General features: G+C 41.8%; 1 protein-coding gene across 1 annotated transcript in view; it reads right to left on the reverse strand.

The window, feature by feature from the left end:
* ATP6AP1 (ATPase H+ transporting accessory protein 1) overlaps positions 1–9,335 on the reverse strand; it is a 58,488-nt gene extending 49,153 nt beyond the window's left edge. Inside the window, exons 1-3 of the mRNA XM_082766430.1 lie at positions 9,050–9,335; positions 1,663–1,789; positions 1,503–1,571 (exon numbers count right to left, since the gene is read on the reverse strand). Of these exons, the coding sequence (XP_082622556.1) occupies positions 1,503–1,571; positions 1,663–1,789; positions 9,050–9,234 (381 nt within the window). The 5' untranslated portion in view covers positions 9,235–9,335. The remainder of the gene's footprint in view (positions 1–1,502; positions 1,572–1,662; positions 1,790–9,049) is intronic.
* Positions 9,336–13,641: the final 4,306 nt, after the last annotated feature.

Below are 13,641 nucleotides of genomic sequence, written 5' to 3' on the forward strand. Positions count from 1 at the left end.
TATTCAGCTTGTTGAAAAGCAGGGTTCAAAACTCTGCTCTGTCAGATACAGACCAAAGATTGATGTAAACGTCCCAAATCCACTCAATATTCCACCCATTTTCTAAAACCATTAGTCCCTAGACTCAGCTTTGGATATAAGCTCTACAGTGCTGATGCGGTCCCAACTAAAAGGCAAAAGAAGAGTTTAAAATACCAAACATCCTTCCTCTTAAACATCCAGGGCCTACAAAAATAAGACCACAGAATCATTAGGAGCTTGCAGCAGTACCACGTATGTTCCAAACAGCTTATGAATTTTAAAATCAAACCAGCTTTGCAGTACCATAAGCAGGAACACAATCTGCTCCAGACAACCTTGCATAGATTTTAAACCCAGAGAGGGTAAGGCATACCAGAGAAGTGCCAATACATCTGACTGAGGATGCAGCCACTGATCCTTACTCTACAGATGAATATTACTGTCATTCATTCCTCAAAAAAACTATTAACATACTTTGAATAGTTGTTTCTGTTCCTGCATCAGTGTTAAGATGTTGTTATATGGCAAAGATATGAAGGTTAGCATTAGGGATACAAGGAAGATGTGAGGTTTTTAGACAAGAAAGATGTCTAAGACAGATAATACGTAAATATTTATGTGTAAGATGTCTAAGATGTCAAAGACAGGTAATATGTAAATATTTATGTATTTAATTATACATACAGCTTGCTACATAGTGGTTAGGAATTAACACTTCCTCACGTACTCTGTATCAGTTATGTTACTAATAGCTCTGTTCATCCTGCACTGCTCACAGGAATGCCTTAATGACTTCCACATGTGAACATTTTCCTTCTCTAAATACAGTTCAATAAATTGTCATGTCAGTATAACCAGAGATGCTGAGCACAAAATCTGTGAATCTCTTCAGTGAGAACAGAAGATAAAGTTCGTCACCATTTCAGGAGGACTCAGATTCTATGCCTGGAGTTTAATTTAGATTATTGAAGTAGCATGAAGATTAAAGCAATGCAGTATCTAGGCACAATATTCAAACATGACAAAATCAGCTGTCTGGATGGGTCAAGACAGCTTTACCTCATATGAAAATAAAATGAGCGTTCAGTTCTGAAAATCTGGAGTAAATAATTGATTCCTTACTTCTTTTCTTCCTATGATGTCCAAACGCTACTTTGGGGTGTCAGTCTTAGAGTTTTTAATGCATGTATATATAGTTTTTTCATAATACAAAATTGCAACATGCTTAGGAACAATTTTGCCAGTTAAGATAATTCTGAAAAACTGATCTTCTGAAATAAAACAGTCACATAACACACTTCTGCAAACGGAGTTGTTTAACTGATATACTTAAACTGAAATAATCTCTATAAATAATTTAAACTGGCAAACTGCTGCAATTCAGTTTAATTTTGCCAGTTATTGTCTGTTTGCATCTTTCTTACATCATTTTAATTAAAAAACCCAACACATATAAAGAAATAAAAGAGAGAAATGCTTGCCTGAACATTTTGAAATGGATTCTTGTTACCATAGGATTCACTGTAGTATGTGAAATCATCTATGCTAAGCTGAAAAACAAAGAGAGCAGATTGGTGAGGAGGAGCCATGTCCACACTTGCACTTTGTATTGGTAAGAGAAAAGGAATTAATGTTACATACCGTTTCTTGAAGGAACAAAACAAGATTTCTGGGACTGGGGCTAAAAACAGGTTGCAAGAGTACAGCCAGCTCCTGTGCTGAGACAATGTGTCCTTCATGCAAAGCAGGCTCTGGATTCCACTGGGATCTGCAAAGAAAATAATTTTTTTTAACATTATAATTGCTGACGATGATTACAGCACTTCTTTCTCCAAATGTACAGGAGCAGTTAAAAACATCATCAACACTGGATTAAGTTCAGGTTTACTGTTCAGTATAACTTTTATTCCATGTCACAGGAAAATAAATTGTCCATGTATGTCTGTATCATGCTAACTGGGTTACAGCAGGAATGGAATTGGTCCAGTCCAGGTAACTCTCACTACTATTACTAGCTGTTCTTGTTTCTGTACAGCACCACAGCTGCATCTTTCCAAAAATTAGCTAATACATATAATGAAGAATATACCGAAAACCTCCAGGGAGAATTCCCAAAGGTAATTCCAATTCCTGAAATAATTTCCAGTGCCATCAAGCACTTGGTGGCTAGAGAGCAGTACAAGTCAGTCTAGACCACAAGTTGTCATAAAACAACATTTTTTCATAAACCTTCTGTTAAGTTAAAGTGGCTTTCTGACGTTTTCATAAAAAATACATTCTCTCCTACAGCTTTTGTGTTGAAGCAACCTTTCTGCAGAATCAGCTCAGAAAATTGCCTATCTAGGAGCAGGAGCTCTTCTGAACAGAATGGCAAAAGACACCAAGAAAAGCTTATGACTTCGTTTGCTAACTTGTCCTTAGGAGGACTGGACAGGGAAATAACTTGGCCATTTAGTTTTGTTACTACTAAGAATAGTTCTGAGTAAAATTGTTGGCATTATTCATTCAATGCCTGACTGGGATTTTAACAGTATGCAACATGTTTATAGGGATGAAATTTATTATGAATATTTTGATCCTGGGCAACTTGACTAAGGCAGTATTGCCATACTGTATAAAACCCAGAGCTTGAAGCATAAGCTCCTCTTTTCCACAAACATCCATTGGTTGCTAAGGCCTGAGAAACCAGGTACTCAGTCCCTCTGAATGGTGCTAACTATAAAGAACAGAATGTGGAGGATTACCGTGTGCTTTGGCATCTGTCATTATATGGTTGCAATTTGGTGAAGTTGAGATTGTGGAAACACAGAATAGCCTGAGTTGGAAGGGACCCATGAAGACCACTGAATCCAACTTCTGGCTCCACACAGGACCACCTGTGTCTGAGAGCACTGTCCAAACGTTTCTCAAACTCCAGCAGCTCGGTGCCATGACCACTGCCCTGGGGAGCCTGTCCCAGTGCCCGACCACATCTGGGTGCAGAACCTTTCCCTAAGCCCCAGCCTGACCCTCCCCTGTCCCAGCTCCATGCCGTTCCCTCGGGTCCTGTCGCTGTCCCCAGAGAGCAGAGCTCAGCGCCTGCCCCTCCGCTCCCCTCATGAGGGAGCTGCAGGCCGCCATGAGGCCTCCCCTCAGCCTGTTCTGCTCTGGGCTGAGCAAACCAAGGGACCTCAGCTGCTCCTCATACATCTTGCCCATACATTTTACAGCAACCTAGTATTTGTTTCCAAGTGTCTTTCCTTGTCCCAGACAGAACAGAAATGAATGTCGAAGTATTTTTCAAAATCACACAGGCTTCTGATACATATATATATGCATTTATATATGCTTTAGTATAGCTCTTGATATAGTGAATAGATTCAATCAGATGAAACTAATCAAAAAAAAAAGAAAAAAAAAAGCAACTCAGAAATGACTTCCCCACCAAGTTTTTATGACTTAAAACAATATTTGCAGTCTCTTGAGGTGAAAGCAGAACAGGGGCGACAGATGCACAGAGGGGGGTCTGTAATGTTTTTGACAGGGGAAACCCGTAATTCACTTCAAGACTCGCCAGTAATTCCAATGAAGGCTGCAGAGAGTGAATCAAAAGCCTCTAACTGCACACAAAGAAGAGATAAAAACAGTGCAGTTTTTCATCAGTGGATACCTAGTTCTCTTCAGATTTGAGGGTTTGGGAGTGTATTAGAGCAAACAGCAAATGTGGGGACTCATTCAGGACAAGGTGCTGCAGATGTTAAATTCATTTCTTGTAAGTCTTTAGGCTGTTTCTTTTCAAGCTTTAGAGGTAAACCTTGCTGTGCAGGAAGGAATTATTTTTTCTGATTTGACAAATTATCATTTGATGTTTTCTTAGTTTTTCTCGGCACCTTCACTTTGTTCATTTGTGTTTGACAGCCCACAGTAATTAGTATTTCTGAAGACCATCAGCTTAAAGATTCAAATAGACATGCTTCAACTTTTCAGAAAAGTTGGCCTCGTGATTTCAAAGATTTAAATATAATCTTCAAGATAAAGCACTCTGAATTCACTAACTTTCATACTGACTTTATGGATTGCATGGGTACACCAAAGTACTAACGGTATTAAAGGAAAAGAAGATAGAATCAATTAAGAGATGTTAAAGGGCGGTTTGTATGAAGTGAAATAATAGTGAATACCTTGCTATATTTATTTTTGCAAATCAGATAATTGGTAATATCAATTTCATGCCTAGTATTAGAAAAAAATGAAGATTTTGAGAACTCTTTGGACTTGTAATTAAGAATAAAAGGTAAGAGCACATGAAACAAAACCATTTTATTTGCAGCAGTACAATGGCAAATGCTTTTGTCATGAACTCAAAAAACTCAGAAATGTAATAATCCTATTTTAAAGCACTCTTGCTTCTGAGTTATTCCTTGTTTCTCAAAGCAGCTCTTGCTATCTAACCTGAAAAAGCACCTTTTGTGAGACCTTTTTGCTTTCAAGCAGTCAACTTCATTAACTCCAGCATCATCATTAGAAAAAATGTCTCCATCAGCTAGTCAATAATTCTGTTATAATGCAGTGTTTGCCTAATACTCCTATTTCCCATATTATATGTGTTTTGCTTCTCTTAGATAGTTTGCCAAGTACCATGAATGGCAGTGTGCGAGGCTTCACTTCATAGGCCAGTGACCTGGGTGCAACAAAAATTCTCACTGTGATTCAGATGGGAAATGCCAGTATGTTTTGTTAGCTGCTTTAAATGAACTGCAGAGGGAAATGGGGATATGTGTCTGCATGGTGGATAAGCCAAGGGTGTGCATTACTGAACATAATGAACCCATCCATTCCTCTGAACTCCTCACCTCAAGCAGGCAGTACGGGACGGCACAGGATGAAACAGGCAGCAGGCCAACACATGTATCGATTGCTACGCCTGATTGCACACATGAAATTTGATGTCCAAAGATGCACAGCCATGTGAAGTCATCTGCATGCCAAGCAGGCTTAGCACCCCCACAGCAGAACTGTCATCCTCAGCCACGGGGCTCCCTATGACAAGGATCTCTGCTAACATTTGTGCTTTCCCTCTGCCTAGGAATTAAGAAGCTTGAAGCTCAGCTGCTCTCTTTTTCCTTCAATAGCCAAAAAATGCAGTAAGGAAAGGAAGGATAGCTAAGCTTGGGGTGGATTTTTTTTTTCTTCTTTCTTGCCCTTTAATGCTGTGGCAGACAGGAAGTCTAAGCATACAGGTTATTGCAGAGCTGGGATACATTCTCTGATCTGTGTTCTTCCTAGGCGGAAGAAGACTTGAGCACTTATTTTTGATGGGAGCAAAGATTTCAAGATTGCTTGTATCTGGACCTTCAAGAGGACAGATGGTAAGATAATAGGACTTCATTGCTCTAACCTGTGAGTCTATGTACTTGCTTTGTAGCTGGCTTCTGAACTCTTGCCTACCAGTTCTTGTCAGTTGTCTCTTTCAGATGCCACAATTACCACATAAAAAATAAAATTTTCCCCTGCACAGAAGGGCTAAGCAAGCTTTTGGAAATGATCTTTAAATATCACTTCTACACAAAAAGCTCATGTCACCATTTCTAGTAGCACCAGTAGAATGAAAACTGGTGCCTGTAGATAAAAAAAGAAAAATCAAAAAGCTCCTCAAGCATGCTAGCACAGAGTATCTCCATACAAGCCCAGTAAACTTATGGCAAAAAGTGGATGGCCAAAGGATTCTGTTTCCACTGTATCCTTTTTATGCTATATCTCCTTGCAGGAGATTTTTCAGTGAAGTCCTTTCAGCTTTAGGAAACACCCCAAATGGCATTAAAGGCCTCAAAACCACTTATAATCTGGATTTTCCAGAAAAGGTTTCATCTCCCAAAATAAGCATAGCATAAATGAAAAGTAGCAATAAATTCTCAATAACTACAAGCAAAAGTCATCCTAAAACAGACACATGAAGGGCAATCACAAAAGCTAATTTTAATTAATTTATTTCCTCAGGCTCCCTCTCTAATCTGTAGAGAGAAAGAAATTTCTTTTGAATATTTTTCCGAAATGGCTAAATCATGTTTCCGGTCTGAATCACATGCTAGAGGAACCTCTCTGTCTCTCTTGGTTTGGAAAGTAACAATATTAACAGTATTAGCTTAATGCCTGATTTAAGATAAAGGCTGTTTTTTTCCAGGGCGAAGTCACTTTGGAGAACGTCTACTGATATGTTAGTATTCCTTTGTGAAAAGCAGGACACTGTGACCTACCATCTTTTTCCTACTTCATCTTTCTTCTGAGTGCAATAAAGAAAGATTGTTGTTTGGTGAAAAAACACTCCTGTTTCTCAAAGTACAGATCTGCATTTTTTCTTCTCGAGGGAAGAGGTATTTCATTTGTAAACGTCCCTGTTTACAGCCACTTCCTTTATGCTCTGCACACTGTGCATGTCTCTCAGTTGCAGGCTTCCTCTACATCTAACATTAGCTTGAATGGTATGATTACAGTACAATAACGCATAAAAGAAGAGTTTTTAAACTTCTAATACAGCTCTTCTGAGATCCTGCCTTACAAACACTGACTAATTCTAAAGAGTAGCAAAATATATCAGAGCTCAGCAGTTCAGTATTGTGTCCTGATAGTTAACCCAGGAGAGGGTGATGGAAGAGATGGGTGAATCTCAACTCCTGTTGGTCAGTGAGTGAAGCCAAAGGTTTAAATTGGTGAGACATGTTTCCACAAAGTGAGCAGAAATCCTTTGATAATTACTGTACTTCTTCAGTTACCCTTCTTAAAATTCATAGTAATAGTTCCCTGATTTCAATAAGCCTGTAGGCCACACACCGAAAGCCTTACATCACTGCAAAGTACCAAGATGTAAAGCACAGAATAGAGTTATGCAAACAGAAGTTCCTGTTCCTCTTTATTTTATAAAATAACACAAATCTCCTTTACACTAGCTTCACAGGCTTTCACAAGACACAAGAACTAATTTGTCCCTCATAAAGACTTCCCCTTTTAAAAATGCAGAGGTCACGATAGGAGGAACACTTCTTCTGTTCATGGAAACATGAAACTAGTTTCATCAGTCTACCATCCTGATTTTCTTGCTCTAGATTTGTTCAGACCTGAACAATCTGCACTAGGGCGAGCTGCTAATTGCATCTTGGTGGAAAGTTTGTTTTATGACCACCCTGAATTAACCGATAAGACTTTGCTTATATTGACAACACGTGTAATATTTATATAAACTAGGATCTAGGACAAAGGAAGCTACCAATCCTTTCTTAGACTCTTGAGATCACTTTTATCCTAACAACTCTCTCCAACATTTACTTTGCTTTTAAATATAGAAGTTTAGCACTTATTCTTGTGCCTGGGTTATAAAAGCGATCAGCTTAAGTATTTTGAATACCAAAAACCTTGATGTTGAGATATCTGCTTATATCTGTTGGGGGGTGGGGAGATGGGAGGGATAGGTGGAGGGTGTCAAAGTTACCTAATCAAACTTTATCAAAATGGTAACATTTTCAGACTGCTGTATACTGGGGCTGCCCAGGGGCCAGAGGTTCAGTTTCTGGAAATGCTTGAGATGGGAAGACATATGTCAAAGTTGTTATTAATTACTGCAGAGAAAATAATACAATGCCCAGGATACATATGAAACAAACACAGAAAACACCTCCTACATGTATGTTTTCAAATGTAATTTTTCCATGGATCTCAACATTAAAGCATGACATATGAAAAAACAAATAAAAGCATCATGCTTGTCTATATGACACCATACACTATTCTTCAGGAAATCCTTTTCTGTGTAACTCCTGGCAATCATAAAATTTCTGAATCCTCCTATTGCTGAATTAAAATCATTGCATTAAGAAGCAACTAAAAAAATAAAAAGAAGCAAAAAAAAACAACAACACAAATGGATTTAGCTCTCAGACTTAAAGCTTAATAATCTTGCCTATAGACAAGAGATTTCCACTGGCATAAATAACTAAGAGCAGTGCTTGGTCTGTCTTCCCGGTGACAGCTAGATAGTTCATCGTGCCTCAAACACATTGAATGGCTCAAAGTCTCACGAAAGGTAAAGTGAATTCAGCACAACCAGCTGAAAGGATAATTATCTCCAAGAAACCACTGGCTGGATTCCCTTTTTCCTTTACAGAAGGGTACAATTGTAAGCAGCACTCTGGGAATTAAGAGGGCGATGGAGGTGCAAAGGCAGCGAGTCCCACAAATCCCGATGGGATGGTTGCTGATGGCCACAGCAGCACAACGTGCCCTGCGTGGCCGTGCCCACCAGCAGCCCCCACCACCGTGTCCCTCCTGTTCCCTCCCGGAGCAGACAGCATCCACTCAAGGCCAGCCACGGGGCAAGAGAGCTTTTCCTGGAGACACCTGTCTGGAGAGTGACACATTCAGCTGCTGTTTGTGATGGTTTGTATTAGGGAAATTAATTAATACCCAGCCGAGATGAGGCATCCTCTTGAACTAGGTGTAATGCATACGCTCTTGCAGAGGACAGGAGATGAACTCTCCGCTAGATTTGCTGTCTATTATTTCTAACTGCTGATGCCTATACACAAAGCAAATGTTAGTAAAATAATATTAAGTGTTATTAAAAATAAATAAATAAAAATAATAAGAAAAGCAGCTTAGAAGTGGAAAATCAGCATCTGGGAGTTAGGAGCTGCGCAGATTAAACTTGGCCACGCAGTTTTTGGTCAGCTCCTTTTTGGGAGGCTGCCTTACGGCGTGCCTTTAAGCCAGGAAAGCTCTGTCGGAGGGCTTCAAGGTTGCCTCTGGGTGCACAAATCCTACCCGCTTCAGGCGTGAGGAATTAAAACCCCCTCGCCTTAGCACCCCCTTAGAACCGCAAACAAAACCGTGTAGCTTCACCTGTTGGCTTGCTCACCCACCCGCAAGTTTACGTACGGCGCAAATTTACCACCCGATAAGGCAAATTTCCCCCTCGCCAGGCCCTGCTAGGTAGGAAACCCACTCGCACCCCCGCTGGGAGCAGCGGGGCGGGCACCGCTGCCTGCTGGAGCTCTCCTACCTCGCGGTCGACCAGAGCAGCGCGGGTACGTGGCCCCCTGCCAGCGCCGGCCGGGCGGGCAGCAGCAGCGAGCCCAGCAGCAGCAAGGGGCCCGGCGGCAGCGGGGAGCCGGGCGTTAGGGGGGTCCCCGTCCCCAGCAGGGTGCCCAGCAGCAGCAGGGGGGCAGCCGGGCAGAGCCGTGCCATGCCTCCGGCGCAGCCCAGGCGGAACTGCGGCGGGCTGGGCGCGCACCCAGGCCCCGCTGCACTTCCTGCTCCGCCGGGCTGCCCCGGCCTGACGGCGGCCGCAGGGCGCTTGTCGGCACAGCGCCGGCCTCCTCGGCTCGGGGCTGGGGCTCGTAAAGGGTTTTAATAAGCCTCCGTCTCGTAAAAACTCTCCGCTGTGTAAGCGGGGAGAGATTCCTCACACGCTCCTGTGGCACCGAGCCCCCGGGGCAAAGCCCCTTCACACCACTGTAACGCTGACAAGAGGGCGCTTTCTGTCACAGCGCCGGGGGCGTGGGGGTCGCGCCGCCACCCGTGGTGGGGTACCTCAGCATCACTTGTTGCATATTCATGTGTTTGGTTCAGAATCGCTACGCATATTCATTGCTTTCCCCCGAACTGTTTACATCGCCTCTGCCCAGCTGGGCGTGCTTCCCAGCCCGGGGTGAGGCTCTCTGGGGGTCTCTGAAGAGCCCCGGTGGTCGCAGGCGAGTGTTTGCTGCCTGCTCCTGCCCCTGTCCCCTTCCCCTTCCCCGTCCCCGTCCCCGTCCCCGTCCCCGTCCCTGTCCCTGTCCCTGTCCCTGTCCCCGTCCCATGGAGGCATGCGCAGCTCCTCTCTTCTCCCTGTTCTCCCTCGTGCTGTTTCAGCAGATCAGGAAGAAGCAGCAGCCTGCTTCGTGCAGGCAGCTCCAGCTGCTCCCATGCAAAGTTTCTCTTATCGTGCACTCAGGCAAGTGCTCCGAAGCTAAGCAGGCATCGTGCAGTTGTTCAGCTTTTGAGCTCAAATCTTTACAGCTCGGGATGCAGAGCCTGTCAGTGGTAACACCAACACGGGGGAGACTCGCAGCATCCAGCTCCTGACATACTGTGTCCTAGCTCCTTGGTAGCTGCAGGCTGATAACAGCATTGCTCGGCTTCCAAGCCAAGTTTATCAAAAAGTTTTCCATGCTGAGCAAAATGTATGCTGCAGAACTTCTGTCTCCTCCCCCTGCTATATATTACCGTGTCCCTCAGCTTAGCTCTTTCACATGTGTTGAGAACTGGTGTCACACATTTGGGTGTTGACAGGTTTGAAGGCTGCAGTAAATCTCCCCATCGCGGATTCCAGTGAGAAGGAAGAGTGAGAAAACGGTACGCTTGGAGTGCATCCACCGAGACATGGAGTTGTTCAGCTATCTTTTGCAAGGAGCGATGCTCTCCCAAAAAATCAAAAATTTCAGAAGTCGGGAGCAAATTAGAACCGCTTCAGAACCTGACTTCAGTATTTCACAAATCTCATGCAAGATCAAAATAGTCATAGAGCGATTCTTCACGCTGGGGAGCAAATTTCTTTGCAATCCCTTTTCATCCCTGCCAAGTGCGGAGTTGTTTCTGTGTCATCTGACTCCATCAGGCAGCAGCAGTCATTTAGCACATGTTGAGCACAGGGCATGGACGCCTCTTCGCAACCAGGAGGAGATATTAAGGACATTACACAAAAGAAATTGTTAGCTATGCTAAAACAAGTTGTGACAAGGGAAAAATAAGGAAGCACAACGCAAATTATAAGGCAGATATAAACAGAAGTCAGAAAGCATGCACGCCTGAATCAGAGCACACATAGCTTGACTCATGAAGTCCATTTGCCTTAATTCACAGTGTATTGTGCCAGCACTGTTGACTAATATGGGACAATTTGTTCATCATTTCAATCTCAAATCAGATTCCAGATACCAAAATAATATTTCTGAGGAAAGTAATAAAGCCAATCCCCCACGTGCTCCTTTTCTTCTCCATGTTACCTTTGCATAACACTGAAGTTAACCCTTTTATTGCACTTTCCCCTCCTCATGGATATTTCATAAATCCTTCATCTCCCTTTTCACAGGCCACTGTTTGTCTGTTTAAGGGAACAGACAGGTAAGAACAATCCAGACCAGAAAGGACAGGAGTAGAACTGAAACACCCTAGAGAGAATTTAGGATGAGTTGGAATAATTCAGTCAACAGAAGCAAAATTCTGGAATTGTTTGGCCTTTCCATGGTGTCTTCCAGACCTGGTTTCTCACCTAACTGTCCGGAATGGTACAGAGACGTTTTGTATGCATCTCCAGCCCACAAAGCCAATGGACTGCAGCTCCTCCTGTCTGCTTCTTACAGTTATTCTTCATGTAAGAAATGAAGAACTGAATGTCAGCATTACATAAAGCAAGAGTGCACAGTGTGGTTGCCCACAGAATACTAAAGGAATCAGAATTTGCAGCAAAATTGTCAATTTTACAGAACCTGCTGGATTTGCATTGCAGTTGGCAGTCTCGAGAAATAGTGTGTTACTGCCTCCACACTTGCTTTTACTCCACTAAGCCCATGCCTTCTGCAGCTGGCTCCTTTTATTCTCCAGCTCACGCACTGAAGAGATCCTTGCTTTGAGAAACAGAGCAATAAAGCAGCGTATCTTCCTATTCTTTCAGCTAAGAGCAGGTTCTAGGGGCTCCCCTCCATTGCTAACACAGTAGATAAATACAACCAATGCTGCCAGGACTTTCATATCTGAATAAGCCCTCAATGGTCTGACCTGAATGTGTGGAAATCAAGGCCCACAGATACACAGACAAATAATGCACTGTACCCTGATAGAAATATCACCACAAGGGCAAATGATTCATTAGCAAGTAAGTGAAGATTCCATACTCTTTTTTTTTTTTTTTTTTTTTTTAATGGGTGACTAATGCATTTCCACAGGGCCAAAGCATTTACACCATTTAAAAAATTCCACTGCTGCCATGTGAACATCTTTTGCAAGTCCACGCTCAACTGCTGACACCATGAATGAAGAACCTAACTCATGTAAGAGATTCCTGGCTTCTTGTTTCTGAAGTGGTTGATGTACAGTAGACTAATGAAAACAAAAGAGAAGCTAAAACAGGGGAGAGAATTCTAAAATACAGGTATATAGTCCCTGTCTCTTTCTGGCTGGTAATATCTTAAAAAACTGATCAACCCTTGGTTTGAGTTGGATCTTTCACAGGGGATTTGCACACTCAAGCCAAATCACACACAAGGGAAATGAAGCACAGCTGGTAGATGTACTCTCCATATTCTGCCTTACAGAAGCTACCTTAAAACTTTTTGAAACAAAAGCAGATTGTTTTCTCTCGGATCACTGTATTACTTAGGATCAAACTTTTAACTGAAAACAAACCGAATTTTCCTTTTTAATATTTCTCCGCAGCCCACAGGTTGGGAATGACTGAAGTGAAGAAAGTTCTAAAAAAGGGAATGAGAAGAACCCATTGACTGGGATTTTAATTTGCCTCCCCCAGAAAATTTGGCTCGCGAATGCATCTGCATATATTTGCTCCTTTCTCTCTTTTTTCCTCACTTCTAAAAATAAAGATTTCTTGCCAAACCATACGAAAGAAATTTAGCTACTGCAAAGAGAGGTTTTTCAAAAGATTCATTTCTCTGAATTAATTAAAATGAGATGAGATGGGGTTGCAGAAGTTCTTTCATTTGTGAGCAGGAACCTAAGCAGTAATATAGATTGATGCCTTTCAGCGTACACAACAGCACACCAAGTTTACTCATGCATTTTCCACAGAGGTTTCTCCTTGTAAACTCATAGGTTAGAACTGCTTATACGTGAAGACTTTAAAATCCAGCAGAAGTTCAAAATCCTGGAACCCAGACAACTGTGAAACCACTATGAAACTGCAATGAAGGAACACCTCCACCACTATGTATCTCCACTTAACTAAGACGATTTCAATATGAGAGGCTGTAGTATTGACATACTTTGTGCTTGCCTCTTACTCCTACCCATTTCTCTGGATTTATACAAGCTTTCTTTTACAATTGTATTCATATCACATATCCCACATATTTCTCATCCTGTCAGAGTTGAAATACAGAACTCAAAAAATAATGGGGAGAAAAGAACAAAATGATGTTTAATTTCTTTTTCTTGTGAAATATTTTTTTTAAAGAAAAAAAATAATCCTCTCAACTTCATAATTCTACAAAAAGAAGTGTGAATGCCAGATTTGTGTGGGATGAAGGTAAATTTAGGACTGTAAGTCAGGCTAAAAGGGATCACTCTTGTAACAAGGACAATTTATAGTGCAAGATAAGCTAAAAGATTATCTATAGACCAGTGACAAAAATAAGTGCCAGCCATTTTCTTTGCAAATATGATTCCTCAGCCACAGTTTTGGGAGCTAACATGGTACTACAGCAGCACCTTAAAAAAATCTTTTCCTCTAGCTCAGATAATAGACATATTCAAATTTAGGTTCTTTAAAAAAAAAAAAAAAAAAAAAAAAAGCCAAGATTTGGATGATGGCTTTATACACATGTATATACATATACGTTATCATTAATATTACTTCCTATTGGAAAAGTATTTTCCATA

Source organism: Aythya marila (genome assembly GCF_965140915.1).
Source record: "Aythya marila genome assembly, chromosome: 1".
NCBI classification, from domain to species: Eukaryota; Metazoa; Chordata; class Aves; order Anseriformes; family Anatidae; genus Aythya; species Aythya marila.